At 46.8% G+C, this 14,937-nt stretch overlaps 1 protein-coding gene across 1 annotated transcript in view; it reads left to right on the top strand.

The window, feature by feature from the left end:
* Alk (ALK receptor tyrosine kinase) overlaps window positions 1-14,937 on the top strand; it is a 723,531-nt gene that overhangs the window by 695,143 nt on the left and 13,451 nt on the right. The window contains exons 21-26 of the mRNA XM_021217650.2: window positions 728-818; window positions 919-983; window positions 2,479-2,608; window positions 5,479-5,576; window positions 10,771-10,863; window positions 14,455-14,556. Of these exons, the coding sequence (XP_021073309.1) occupies window positions 728-818; window positions 919-983; window positions 2,479-2,608; window positions 5,479-5,576; window positions 10,771-10,863; window positions 14,455-14,556 (579 nt within the window). The remainder of the gene's footprint in view (window positions 1-727; window positions 819-918; window positions 984-2,478; window positions 2,609-5,478; window positions 5,577-10,770; window positions 10,864-14,454; window positions 14,557-14,937) is intronic.

The following is a 14,937-nucleotide window of genomic DNA, read 5'->3' as shown; positions in this document are numbered from 1 at the left end:
TACCCTCTCCCTCCTCCTCTCCCTCCTCCTCCTTCCTCCTCTCCCTCCTCCTCCTTCCTCCTCTCCCTCCTCCTCCTTACTCTCCTCTCCCTCCTCCTCCTTCCTCCTCCTCTCCCTCCTCCTCCTCCTCCTTCTTCCTCCTCCTCTCCCTCCTCCTCCTTCTCCTCCTTCCCTTGTTACCTTACAGGTCTTTTGCTTGTGTATTACAGTTTCTAGTTTTGTGTTTTTATGAGATTTCTATATGTATGGATGTGTGTGTCTCTGAGTTTATATGTGTTTCTTTTGTTTTGTTTTTTTCTGTTTGTTTTGTCCTATTCCGACTAGTTTGTTTGTTTTTTATCTTCTTCTTATTATTATTCTTTTAGATTCTTGTTTGTTTTTTTTTTTATGAGAGAGAGAGAGAAAGAAAGGGCGTGGATTCAGGTGGGCGGGTGGAGGGTGGAAGTGATTGGGAGGGGTTGGGGGAGGGAAAACCATAATCAGAATAAATTGTATGAAAATATATTCATTTTCAGATTAAAAAATAAAATATGGTAATTAAAAAATTAAGAAAATTAAGAAATTAAAATTAAGAAAAGAAGAGAAATGGATGCCCAGGGCAACATAGTGAAGCCAAGCTGAAGGTGTAACTCCTCCTGTGTGTGTCCACTGAATGTGACACTGATCTCCAGGTCCCCGGCTGCCTGTGGCCCCCTTAACTGTGACTTGTCTTGTCTTCTTGGTACAGGGGCCTAGGCCATGGCGCATTTGGGGAGGTGTATGAAGGCCAGGTATCTGGAATGCCCAATGACCCAAGCCCTCTACAAGTGGCTGTAAAGGTGAGGGGTGGCTCCACCTTCCGCCTAGCCTTAGCCTGAGGTCCCTGTAGGCTACCACGCACAGCTCACGGCCACCTTCTCCTCCCACCCTCCCTTCCAGACGCTGCCGGAAGTGTGTTCAGAACAAGATGAGCTGGACTTCCTCATGGAAGCGCTGATCATCAGGTAAAGGCAGAGCCTCTCCCCTGACTCCTCAAATCATATGAAGAGCTGACAGATGGGTATCTTTAGAGAAAACAGGATGTGTTTGTCCCAACAGTCCCCCACCCACACCACAAGTGGAAGGACCCCCGAAGTGGAACAGCCCCGGATGATTATCTTAGGAAGTGTCTGAGTGGCCTAATTATTGATCCCTCTCTGCCTACAGCCAGCTCCCCAGTGCCAGCCATTGGTTCCCAATCCTCACTTAGGAAAACAAACTCCCTTCTGACATTAGATGATCTATCCTACCCCATCCCCTTTAAGTGACTCTTCCAGACCTGAGGTCCTGGACATAAAGGAAGGGAACCAATGAAAGATAGCAGGCTACCATACCCAACATCTACAGTGAAAAAGACTGTACCCTAACAGACCTTAATTGGAACTGGAAACCTCCTGAGGGCAGCTACTCAGGTCTCCTGAAGGAGGAGGCAGACAGATGTCCTTGTGACCTGAAGGAAGCTCAGAGCTGTCTCTGGCGCTGTTACCTCCAGGCATCTTGACCTGGGGAGGTGGCCCAGAGTGGCTGTGGCCCAGGTTGACCAAAGCTGTTTGAATGATACTTTTATAGGCTCTGGAACATGAGAAAAATTCGCAGCCAGGATAGCACTTTGCTTAAAAAAAAAAACAAACAATATTTATTCTGGTTATATGTGTAATATAAGAGTATTAAATAAAACCTAAAAAGTCTAAGATTAAATACAAGGAGGGCTTACTTATGTAATATTCCTACTAGGTAGTAATAAACAGATATATTTCAGCATATAATTACCAGTTTCTCAACTCAGAATGTGTGTGTGTGTGTGTGTGTGTGTGTGTGTGTGTGTGTCCATCCATCTGAGGTTTCCTAGCCCCATTGTTCTGCATATCCTAAAATGACAATACAATCCAAATCTCAGGGCCATGGGTCCTAATCAGTCCTGGCCCATGTGGAGTTGGCAGGAGATTTCAGAGACCACTGGGGCCATCTCTCCTCCTGCTGTTCTTTCATAGCCTGTCACCATGCAGGTCACACGCTGTCCCTTTCAGAAGCCAGTCCTTCAACTTCTGCCTGAGACCTTCCTTAGAGAACTCGGTTATAAATTTATACAGCAGTGCTCACACATGCAAACACTAAAAACAGATGCACACACATAAATATGTGCATACACACAAACACACACATACACACTCAAACAGGTGGACATATAAAAATATATACACACACATGCACATCATGCACACACACTCACACATGCAAAGTACATGTGACTCCAACAGAATTTCAACTCCTGCCAAGCCTGCCCAATCTATGCATCACCCCAGGGAGGTTGACCTCAGGTTCAGCCAGAGACCCCTCCACCCATTATCTACAGAATATAGCTTCACAGCATGGTTGCTGAAGCCATGACTCTGTGCCCTGCTTCTCTTGATGGTCCCAGGCCTGGCTCAGTTAAATTTGATTATGCCCTCTGCCCTGTAGCAAATTCAACCACCAGAACATTGTTCGCTGCATCGGGGTGAGTCTACAAGCCCTGCCCCGCTTCATCCTGCTGGAGCTCATGGCTGGTGGAGACCTCAAGTCCTTCCTCAGGGAGACACGCCCTCGCCCGGTGAGTGAGAGCCAGTCTTCTCTCCAGGGCTCATGTCAGAGGGAGTTGCAAGGGAAATAACGTGCTTGGTGGGCTCCTGGGAGTCGGCCCCGTGGGCTCCTGGGAGTCGGTCCCGTGGGCTCCTGGGAGTTGGCCCCGTGGGCTCCTGGGAGTCAGCCTGTGGTTTGGTCATGAAGAAATGGGTCAGGATCGAACGGACTGAGAGTGGATGGTGGAGGAGCACCTAGGGAGACGAGCCCTACATAATTGATTCAATAATCTGATTTCATGACCCGATGACTCTGGAGGGACTTTGCATGCCGTCCATGGCACTAGCCAGCTCTCCATCCGCAGATTCCAAACCCACAGATCTCTTCCCCAAAGCAAATAGAATACACACATCAACCTGATTGTGTCGTTTTCTGAATAATAATAATAATAATAATAATAATAATAATAATAATAATATGCTGGAATATTTAGCATGTACACCTGTGGTGTCATGTATGAGGGACAGAACTTGTGAAGAACTCGAAGGAGGCATGGCTCTGGAGTTCTTGAGGCTGAAGGAGAGAACATGCAGAGGAGAGAGAAATCCTTGTAAGGGATGTCTGAGAACTTGTCACTCGGGAAGCCCAAGGCCATTGGGGCAGGAAGCAGAAGCCTGAGGAATGGGGTTTCTCTGCCTCCTAAATTTGAAGGCCCCCTGCCCCTACGGTACCACCCTGGGCAAGGTCAGAGTCGGGGGGACTCATCTCAACACCTGAGATCAGTACCATCTGAGGGTCGCTCTTGAGAGAACCCCCTTCTTCAGAATTACGATCCCATCCACCGAATCTACTCTTGGTGCCACCACCTTTTCTTTGGGTGGCTCTTCTTGCTAACCACACACCCACGTGTCCATGAAACCACAGCTAGACAGCACTGCAGTCGCCCTGGTCACTGGCCCACCTCTGCCCATCCCAGGTAAGCTGTCCTTCCTGCCATGCTGTCCCCGGGGAGCAGCTTCACAGATTGGAGCTCTGCCCTCCAGAGCCCTCTCCCCTACATTGCTGAAGTGTTTTGAGCAACAGATTTGTGGGGGGCTGGAGGGTTTGTTGGGGTTTCCTCCATGTACTCAGGGTCACAAGGGTAACTTAACTCATAGTGGTTGGTTGACTATGAGAAAGCAATATGACTTTTAGTGTGCAGGGCTAATACCAGTAACTCTTTACAGCATATGCAGAGAGATATAGCCCAGGGGCTTGGGATGGAAAGACAAGGGCTCTGGAGTGTGAGCGGGTATAGCCAGACCTCTAAGTCTGGAGTTTGCTGGACTCCAGGGCTGAATTCCTCTAGATCAGTGGTTCTCAACCTTCCTAATCCTGCAACCCCTTTAGTACCGATCCTCATGTGGTGGATTCCCCAACCATAAAATTATTTTCATTGAAACTTCATAACTGTAACTTTGCTCCTGTTATAAATAATAATGTAACTATGTGATTAGACAACCCCTGTGAGAGGGTCATTCAACCCTCAGGTTGAGATCCAGTCAATGTTCTAGTTTCTCTTGTTTCATTGATGATTTCCGCATCCAGAACCCAGGTCCTGGAGACCTCAAAGTTTATTTGGGAACATTGGTTAAAATAAACCTAGGACACAAACACAACGACATGAATATGACACTGGATGGTAGCACACGACTAAAAAATGTAGGCATTTAGATCAGGATGAGGGGTCACCTTCATGACAAGGTCATGAGGCCGAGTGTCCACAGATGGCATCACATTTGCTCTTATACGGAAGAGGTTTCCTGGAGAACGGCTTGATGTTGCTTTTGACTTGCCCAGCTTTCCATGAGGTTTTCTTTTTAATTCACTTTAGGCCAAGATCTTAAAGAAAATTAATGTTTAAAAGTACTTTTAATGGTTTAACTTATTTAATTTCTTTTATGTGCATGGGTGTTTGGCCTGCACGTATATATCTGTGCACCATGCGTGTGCAGTTCCTGCAGAAGAGGGCATCAAGAGCATTGGAAACAGTTACATCTCATTGTGAGCTGCTATATAAATGCAGAGAATCAAACCCAGGTCCTTTAGAAGAGCAGCCAGTGCTCTTAACCACTGAACCATCTCTCCAGCCCCATGTTTAAAGGCATTCTAAAAGCCAGAGAGATGGCTCAATAGTTAAAACACTTGTGGTTAAAGTACTTGCCACACAAGGGCTAGAGTTTGCATCCCCCCATATCATCTCATGGAACCTTCCTGAAATTCCAACCACAGAAAATTGAGATGGGATTTCTAGAGCTAAAAAGTGGATGTCAAGGCTAGCCATATCGATGAGCTCTGGGTGCAACTGAGAACCCTGCCTCGATGACTAAAATGAAAGCAAGTGATTCCTGACTTCAACTTGGGGCCTCTAATGTACACATATGCACAACCATCTGCATGCACGCTCGCGCGCGCGCGTGCACACACACACACACACACACACACACACACACACACACACACACGGGGAAATACAATGAATAAATACACAGACCACTGCAAGACATTACAATAGAAGATTTCAAAAACATCCTTCTCCATCGGTTTTCTCCCAGGCTTGCTTATCAGGTTGTAACACATGAATTCTGGGGTAAAATGTGTAAAATGCATTAAAGAGCAAGAATTGTCTGCCCTGCAGGATTTCTGAGGCCCAGACATCCCCAGCCCCGGCTGTCCTTTTGACTCACCTGGGGTCTGTTCCTAAAGATGGATGCCTTGACCGTGTTTGGGGCGAAGCGAATGATTTCTAAAGGGGTGAGACCCCTGGCGGAGCAGCATGAGTGGCCTCGGCCTCCTCACAGACAGAAGCAATTTCCCATCTTCCTGTCTTCCCTCATCAGCGGGCCTCTTGTCTTCCCACAGAACCAGCCCACCTCCCTGGCCATGTTGGATCTTCTGCATGTGGCTCGGGACATTGCCTGTGGCTGTCAGTACCTAGAGGAGAATCACTTTATCCACCGGTGAGTCCATGGCCTTCATCTCCGCAGAGCTTTCTGAATGCTTCCCTGTTGGTCCCGAGCGCGGATCTGCCCCTTTTCGATTAGATTCGGTCTCTCTCCAGAACTGTTTGGGTGAGCCATCTTTGAGGGGCAGCCTGACTCCCAAGGCATCTCCTGTCCCTGTGTAAAGTGGGTTTCTAAATCCTCCACGCTTCCCCACAGGGGCGAGCTAGAGACTGGTGAGCGACTTTAGCCTTCCTATGGTCCTCCTGCCTGTACATTCAAGCCTTGGCTCACCTTGAGCTTCTCCTACCTAGAAACCGAGCTCTTCAAAGGAGTCTTTCTTTCCTCAATTCGTCCATGCACTCATAGCATATTGTTGGACACTAAATACTGGCTCAATAAATTAATTTTTTTCTAAAGTACTCCTAAGTGAAGCTTAAAAATAATTTCCTTTAGCTAGGTGATATTTCGTCTGCCCTGGGTTTAAACGCTGTATGGGCTGCGGTGTGTCACACTCAATGCCCAGCATCACCCTGACTCATGTGTCCTCCCTTGTGCCTGCTGACCACAGCTGATCTGAGATCTGAAAAGTCAAGTATATCATTGGGGCTCTTTGCGAAGCTCTTCTTGATGATTTCCTTCTAGTTCAGTCAGTGATAGATGTTCACTCGTGACACACTCACGAGTGTTAACCTGTGTCTTCGAACTACTTAAGGCTTGCTCGTGGCTGTTAGCTCACATAGGCACAGAGTAAGTAGAAAATAGGATTCCCTCTATGCATTTAGAAGCAGCATGTGTAAGCGGATACAAGCCACACTTCCTCCCTGGTAGAGAGGAAGCCAGAAGTCAGGAAGAAGACCCTCCCAGTTCTCAGAGTCACTCTGACACTAGACAGTGGCCTCTCTTGAGCCACCTCCTACCTCACTGCCCAGCCATTGCTTTGGTTCTCAGTCCTTCCCCCTTGGTTTTACCCCATTCCCACTTGCAAGCCATTCTGATCAGTAGACATGACAGACGCAAAGGGGCAGCCAGGACCAGTGCCCTCTGTGCCCTCATCCAAAGCCACCTAGTCGGCTGCCCTTTTTATTGTGCCCAAAACGTTCCATAAACCTCAACTCTGGGCTGTACCATTTCTCAGTTGAGGCACATTAGTGCCCCCTTTGGAAATCAGCCTCCCTTTGGAGCCCCCCTTCCCGTATCTTTAAGTCTAGATTCATCTGTTACCAATTTGTATCCCACCTTGGTGACTTCATGTCTGTCTGCCTTTGCCTCTCATGGAGGCACTCCACCCACGGTTGGCACAAGAGTGTCTGGCCAAGGGATGGATCATTTCATTTACTGACAGTCTGAAATCTGCTTCCTAATGGTGATGCCCCATGTTCTGTAACAGATAACAGGATCCCATTCTCCCAAGACTCCTACTTCCAGATTTAGAAATGGCTTGTGGAGATCAGAATGAGATATCTTAGAAATAGTTGGCTGCTCCTTTTTATGTGTGTGTATGTGTGTATGTGTAAGTATGTTGGGGGAGGGAGTTCATTCATGTTTGTGTGGATTATGTACCTATGTATACATGTATACTGCAGGGGCAGTGTATGCAAATGTATACACGTACACTGCAGGGGCAGTGTATGCAAATGCATGGGGAGGCCAGAGGTTGGCATCAAATGCCTTCTCCCATCACTCTCCATCTTATTATTTAAGACAGAGTCCTTCCCTTAAGCCAGAGCACTCTCATCACTTCAGCTAGGCTGTCCCACAAGGAATTTCAGGGATTGGCCTGTGTCTGCCTCCCCAGGGCGAGGGTAATACCACGAAGCATTTGTTGAACCCCAAAGACCAATGAGGAGCTGATCCAATGCAATCACACTAGGGTGTGCATTCACAAGCTCGAGCTTGGGCTTAAGTCACCACATACCTACATGATGGTTTCGGTGGAGAAAAGCCCAAACACTCATCGAGACAGGGTTTTATAGGATATGACAAGTGAGGGGTGAGTGTTTCTAGCCTGCCAAGCATTTAACTGGGGGAAGCCACTGTGGTCTTTAACGTAATTGGCTGGTGCCGGGAGCCAAACCATGAACGTCACTTCTGCTCTCCTCCTGATTGGTGGTTGTTAGGAAGGGAAGTGCCAGGGGCGGGCTTGTAACCTGGAGGCCCAGGTTTGTTGGGCAATAACCTGGAGACTGGTGCAAGATGCAGGTCTTATTGGGGCCCCTGGGGGGTAACCTGGAAACTGGTGCTAGGTACCACCCTGTTAGTTAACTTGAGTCCAGCCTTAGGTCAGGTTCTCTAAGATGGAATCTGAACCAAAGAAAATTGATCTCTCACAAGGTTACAAATCCAAGCCACCACCCCTGGCTTTTTATGTGGGTGCTGGGAGATCCAAACTCAGTTCTTCATACGTCCACGGCAAGCTCTTTAGCAACTGAGTCATCTCCCCAACCTCTCATTTTGTCCATTTCAAGAAATTAAATGTCAAAGGTCAAGTGAAGATCGTATTGAATGACCTGTTCAAAAAGAAATGTCTGGAAATTGCCCACCTCCCTCAGAGCTTTTCTCCTGGGATCCTGTGGTAGTTTTTAATCAGGGAAGTGCCTTTTGCAGTTTCTGACTAGTTAAAAGATTCCTGGGACACTCCACAACAGTTACCCTTGAACATGCCCCTCAGATTCCTAGGCTGCCGCAAGACACGTGTTCTGAACTCAGAGCCGTCTCCCTCCCCAGCCCCAAACTCCCTCATTCTTTCTTTACTAAAATGATTGCTTTTGGACATGGTTTAATGAAATTTCAAGATGTGTGTGTCGTTCTACCAATCCCTTGTGTGTCTGATGGCATTATTTCCTTATCATTAAACTCAAAGTCACCTTTAAAGTGATGATCTCACACACTTCTGTGTGAAGGCCTTTTGGGAGAGGTAAACATTTTCCCACCCACTTCATTATATTTCTCTTCGGAATTAATGGCTAATTGTTTTTCCTTTATTTTGATGCCATTTTATGCTTTTTAAGGTTCAGCTTGGATGTCTTGTGAACCACTGCTCCTCAAACTCCAACTTTTTGGATTGGTTAACAGTGTCCGGTTCTCACCCCAGGCCATCTTTCTGAAATCTTAAGCTGTGTTCCCAATCATACTTTTAAAAATATTTTAAATTTAAAGTTTTATTTTATTTTATTTCTCTTACATTTTTTAATGAGTATGTGTGTTTTGTCTGCATGTATGTATATGCATTGTGTGTGTCTTGTACCTATGGAGGTCACACCTGGAACTGGAGTTACAAACAGTTGTAAGGCACCACGTGGTTGCTGGGAGGTGAATCCAGGACCTCTGCAAGAGCAGAAAGTGCTCATAACTGCTGAGCCATCTCTCCACACCCCCTCCTTTTTACTTTATTTTTAAGGAGAAGGTCTCACTAGGTAGCCCAGGCTGGACTAAAACATCTATTCAGCCAAAAATAGCTGCAAATTCAGGTCCTTCTGTCTCAGACTTTCAAGTGCTAAGGACACAGACACATGCCACCTTCCAGAGCTTTCTACTTCCTTCTTGAATTTGTGTTGTGTGTGTGTGTGTGTGTGTGTGTGTGTGGTATGCACACATACATGCATGTTTCCATATGTGTGAGCATGTGCGTAGGTGCCTGTACATGTGTGCTCATACACGCGGGCACCCAAGACTGATGTCAGGAGTTATTCTCCATCACTCTCCCATCTACTGACGGAGGCAGGCTCTTTCAGTACAACGCAGAGCTCATGACATGGCTCGTCTTGCTAGACAGCTTGCTCGGGAGACCTCCTGTATCCACCTTCCAAGGCTAGGGTTGCAGGCATGCCACCGCACCATCCTGGCACTTATCCGGCCCACACGATTACACAACATGCGCTCTAACCACTGAGAAATCGCCCCGTGCATCCTCATTTTCAGATGTCGTTTTTAGCCAGTTGTTTATCCTCCAAATTCTACCCCAACCAAGGATAAGAGCCTCCGTGAAGCCACTCAAAGAATAAAAACACCATCTGTGCCCCCTAAGGTATTTGTTGGGTTTTTTTTTATGCTCAGGGCTTTAACATGATTAGCACCACATTCCAGACTTCTGGCTAGGGCCTCAGTTCCCACACGTATGTCAACAGGGAAGAATCGGTGTGGGGTCAAGGTGGACAGGTCCAGCAGCGGTGCCTCGGGGGCATGCTGTAGGAGAATGAGCCATCTGGAGCCCAGGAACTGAGTGCCAACTTCTTAGCTTGGAAAAAGTGACTCCAGCTGCATAGCTTAGCAATGGTACTAGATAAAAATCACAGGTGTCAGAGCTACACTGGTTATTTAAAAAAAAAAAAAAAAAAAAAGAACTAGGAATGTTTGGAAATATGGTAACCTACTTGAACTTGAAGTCATACTGTTCTGAAATGTTTCTTCAAACTGCTGGCAAAATGCTAACACTAACCCGTATTCTATGCAAAACAGTATTCCAAAGCCAGATAGTATTTCTTATGCCCCAGTGCTGTCTGCCTTTAGCTTAGATTTTTCATAAGATGAGGATCATTGTAATATCCTATGCGTTGTAATGAGAATTAGACTTTAACAATGCCTATCGCACAGTAAAAGACCAGCAAGCTCTATTTTAAATTATAGATGCCTTTATTGCTCATCTCTCACTGAGCATTGTTATATTAGTTGCTTTTCTGTTGCTGAGATTAAAAACAAACAAACAAACAAACAGCAACGAAAAACATCCAATTTCAAAGGCAATTATGAGAGAAGGAGTTCATTTGGGCTTACAGTTGCAGAGGGAGAGTCCATCATCACGAGAGAAGCACCGGGAAGCTGAGAGATCACATCTTCAACCGCAAACACAGAGAGTGAACTGGAAGGGGGTGAAGCCATAAAAAAACTAAAGGTCGCCCCTACTGATACACTGCCTCCAGCAAGCCTCTGCCTCCCAAAGATTCTACACCCTCCCCTCAAAAGCACCACCAACCAGAAACTAGAAAGTGTTCAAATATGTGAGCCTGTGAGGGACAATTCTCATTCAAGCCACCACACATTGCAACCAGTGCCCCTAATCCTCGTCTGAAATCAGCGTGGCTGTTTCTTTTACAGTGAAAGATAATATAACAACATAAATACAGGGTGAAGGAAAGAACTGTTTGAACTTCACAGACGGTGGAGATCCTAGAATGTTTTATGTATAAAATTAAGAACCCTGTTTTCTTCCCAGGGATATTGCTGCTAGAAACTGTCTGTTGACTTGCCCAGGAGCTGGAAGAATAGCAAAGATTGGAGACTTTGGGATGGCCCGAGATATCTACAGGTGAGAGGATTGCCTTGCTCCGCCCACACCTTCCTCCACCATCCATCCATCTCCTCAAATAGATACCTGGGACAGCTTATGTCTAATATCACCTTGTATCTTGTCAACTTCCCACCTGAAATTTCAGCGAGTTTCTTCCAAGACATCAGAACCACCATACTTGATAGCATGGTTTGACTTGGCTTTATCTCTCGGGTTCTAACCCTCAGGGTCGCTGGCCATGTTCTCACACAGAGAACGACATGGACGCTTGATGTGTAAAATGCTTTGAAAGGGGTTTTCATGTCTTACTCAACCCCTCCCCTCAACACTCAAAGGTTCTACATGATTACAGTGGCTTTCGTCACAGGCACGAGCTCCCCAGGAAAGACCGGCTAACAGGCCTTGCCCACACCCAGAGGCACAGAAATCGAGTTCACCAAAGCCCCTAGCTCAGCTTCATTGTCTGCTCCCCTGTCTCATCCTCAAAACGACATAAAAATTACCAGTGAAAGAGTGATCATGTAGTGAGGTGATAGAAGGTGATAGTAAGGTATATATACACAAGCTCCAGTCCTGGTCTTCAAGACTATAAATAATGATAACAATAGTTATAAATACAGAGGTTTTTACAGTGGTTCTGTTGCACTTTCTCTTTCTACTCCCCGTTCTTAGTTTCTTCTTCTATTTATTTTCAACTCTGGCATGGCAGGTGAGATGAGCATACTCTTTGCCTGGTTGCTAATTGACCCATTCATGGATGTAACTAAGTGGGATCATGGGTACATGGGAGCTCTCATTCCCTGAAGGTTACATAAGGATATCTGGAAGCCGCAGAGGACTTTGGTGAGAATTAATACCCATCTCCAGAGACACACGGGTGCTACTGTTGTGCTGGGACCTACGGCCATAGCATATGGAGGATAGAACCATGAGGAGTTCTTTGGAGCCATCCACAGCAGCTAGTGTTACATGACTTCCAGATCTTCCACTTTACCTTTCATCCCTGATCTTAGCTATTTTTCTCATTCCTGTGATAATATACGCTGACAAAAGCATCTTAAGGAAGAAAGGGGTTTGGGGGGCTCTTGACTCAAGAACACAGTCCATCATGGGGGGGAAGTCAAGGCAGGAGAGGCTGGAAGTGGCTGGTCACATCATAGCCACAATCAGGAAGCAGAGAGCGATGGATGCATGCTCAACCTCCTCCTCCTCCTCCTCCTCCTCCTCCTCCTCTTCTTCTTCTTCTTCTTCTTTTTCTTCTTCTTCTCCTTCTCCTCTTCCTCTTCCTCCCTCTTCCTCCTCCTCCTCCCTCTTTCTCCTCCTCCTCCTCCCCTCCTTCTCCTCCCTCTTCCTCCTCCCTTTTCTTCTTCCTCCTCCTCCTCCTCCCTCTTTCTCCTCCTCCTCCTCTCCTCCTCCTCCTCCTCCTTCTCTTTCCTATCCAGAACCCAAGCTGAAGGAATGATGGCAACCCCCCTAGGGTGTGTCTTCCCACCTCACTTAACCTATTTAAGACAATCCCTTACAGGTGTGTCATCCAGGTGATTCTAGATCCTGTCCTGCTAAGAATCAGTTTTAGCCATCACAGCCTCCCCAAGACTCTGCATCCCTTCTTGTACTTCCTCTGGACACTGGGGATTGCCTCCGATTTCCAGTACAGCAGTGTGGTGTCCTCTGGACACTGGGGATTGCCTCCGATTTCCAGTACAGCGGTGTGGTGTCCTCTGGACACTGGGGATTGCCTCCAATTTCCAGTACAGCGGTGTGGTGTCCTCTGGACACTGGGGATTGCCTCCGATTTCCAGTACAGCAGTGTGGTGTCCTCTGGACACTGGGGATTGCCTCCGATTTCCAGTANGGACACTGGGGATTGCCTCCGATTTCCAGTACAGCAGTGTGGTGTCCTCTGGACACTGGGGATTGCCTCCGATTTCCAGTACAGCAGTGTGGTGTGCTAGCCGGCTCTTTCTTCCTTACTGGGTCTTCTTCTCTGACAACTTCCTGGAAGTCAGGATTTCCATCTCCATAGCGCACACTTGAACTAGGTGAATTGAAAGGGATGAAAATATTGATTCTGGACCACAGTTTCAGAGCCCTAAGTCCATAATCACAGGTTTGACTCTGTTGTTCAGGCTTATGGCATTACATTACATGGGGACAGGGACACATGGCACCATGTTCACCTCATAGTGGCCTCAAAGCAGTGATAGAAAAAAAAAAAAAAAGGATGACTGGACCATGGTCCACACATCTTCAAGAACATGCTTCTAGTGAACTAACTGCTTTCTGATAAACCCACCATCTAGAGCAGCGTCTTTCAGTCTTCTTAATGCTGTGCCCCTTTAATACAGTTCCTCATGTTCTAGTGACCCCCCAAACCATAACATTATTTTCATTGCTACTTCATAATGGTAACTTTGCTACTGTGCTGAAGTGTAAATATCTTTGGAAATAGAGGTTTTTCCAAAGGGGTTGAGAACTGCTCACTGAAAGGTTCTACTACATCCCAGAAGTACTCCAAGCTGGTGGCCAAGATTATAGCACATGGCTTCTAGGGACACGTAAGATCTAGACCAAAGCAAGCCCTTATCTTCAGACTTCAGCCGCACTTGCTTTGCTGCAGCCCCATGCATTTATAGACGTGCTAGGCTGGAATGGTCTTTGAAGAGAGCTTGACCAGCTCCGTAAACGCTGCTCTGTGCTGTCTCTAACCAGCCACCCCATTCTCTACCCTTACTATATGTACAGAAAGTCAATCTTTCATCCACAGAACTCCATGCCTCCTGTATTATCACACGCCATGTCTGTGCTGCAATTGCAGGTGTGTGTGTCTCGTCCACTGAACTGTATCCTTGGGAGAAAGAGAGTCTATGATTTATTTATATCCTCAGTACATGGCAGAGTACTTGATACATTCTAATACTCAGAGCATGTTTATTGAAGTCATTAATTAGTGTAGACAGCTGGTGGGAAGCTGCCTCCCATAACACACACAGGCACAGAACACTAGGTGTGGAATTGGCTTAACGGGTAAATGAGTTAATTTATTAGTTCTTATTAGCCAGTTGCGTCAATGGCATTACTGATGAAAACCAATAAATTAATTCGTCGGTGTGCTAAGCCAGATCCACGAGCAGCCCCGGGTCCTTCTGTCTGGGTGTGTTACCGGAGGCAGCCTCCCTCCGGCCAGCTGTCTACATTATTTGTTGGGTACCTACAGTGAATGAAACGCCACTGTCGGACTCCCATGGAGGATCAGAAATGAGTAAGACACAAGCCCTCCCATTCTGGAAGTCAAATTACTGTAGGTCATCAGAAACACGCTGTACTTCTAAGGGCAGAGTAGTGTTATTCATCGTGAGTTATAATAAACAAAACCCAACAGGGAAATCTAAACAGCTGCTAGGAGGGACCTTAGTCACTGCATAGATCTTTCCCTCCGTGCCTCCAGTGGGCCATTAAGTGACACCAAGATTCTTAACTAAATGATCTGTGCTCCCCTGCTTTCCTCCCCAGCCCTGTCTTTAATTTTGGTTTGTTCCCAGGCAGGCAGAGCTTCTGTTCATTGACCCCTTCAGATCCAAGCATCCGTTTCCTCTTCTCCCTACACAGGGCCAGCTACTACCGAAAGGGAGGCTGCGCCATGCTGCCGGTCAAGTGGATGCCCCCAGAAGCCTTCATGGAAGGGATATTTACCTCTAAAACAGACACATGGTGAGTCTTTCGACTGCCCTCTTCCAAGTACCACTGTGGCCCCAGATGAGGACCTTGGACCACCTGGACCACGCTCCTCCCAGAGCTCCTTTGCGGGTGAGACGGGGAGGAAGCAGCCCACGGTAAGGCGAGGAAGTGATCATTTATCAGAGTGATCAGAAAGGCGTCTTACATCGCCAGACCCCACCCTGAGAGCTGATGAATGAGGAATGGGATTCAGGTGAACTTGCATTTCTACCAAGCTCCCAGTGAGACTGACTTGAGTGGGTCGGAGGTCACTCGCTGAGACTCCCTTATCTTTCGTTTTAAATGACAAATTGAACACATACTCCTTCACAAAGCATGAAAATACACACACACACACACACACACACACACACA

This window comes from Mus pahari, chromosome 18, assembly GCF_900095145.1.
Source record: "Mus pahari chromosome 18, PAHARI_EIJ_v1.1, whole genome shotgun sequence".
Taxonomy (NCBI): domain Eukaryota; kingdom Metazoa; phylum Chordata; class Mammalia; order Rodentia; family Muridae; genus Mus; species Mus pahari.
The sequence above is the reverse complement of the archived record's forward strand: the minus strand, read 5'-3'. Positions and strand labels throughout refer to the sequence as shown.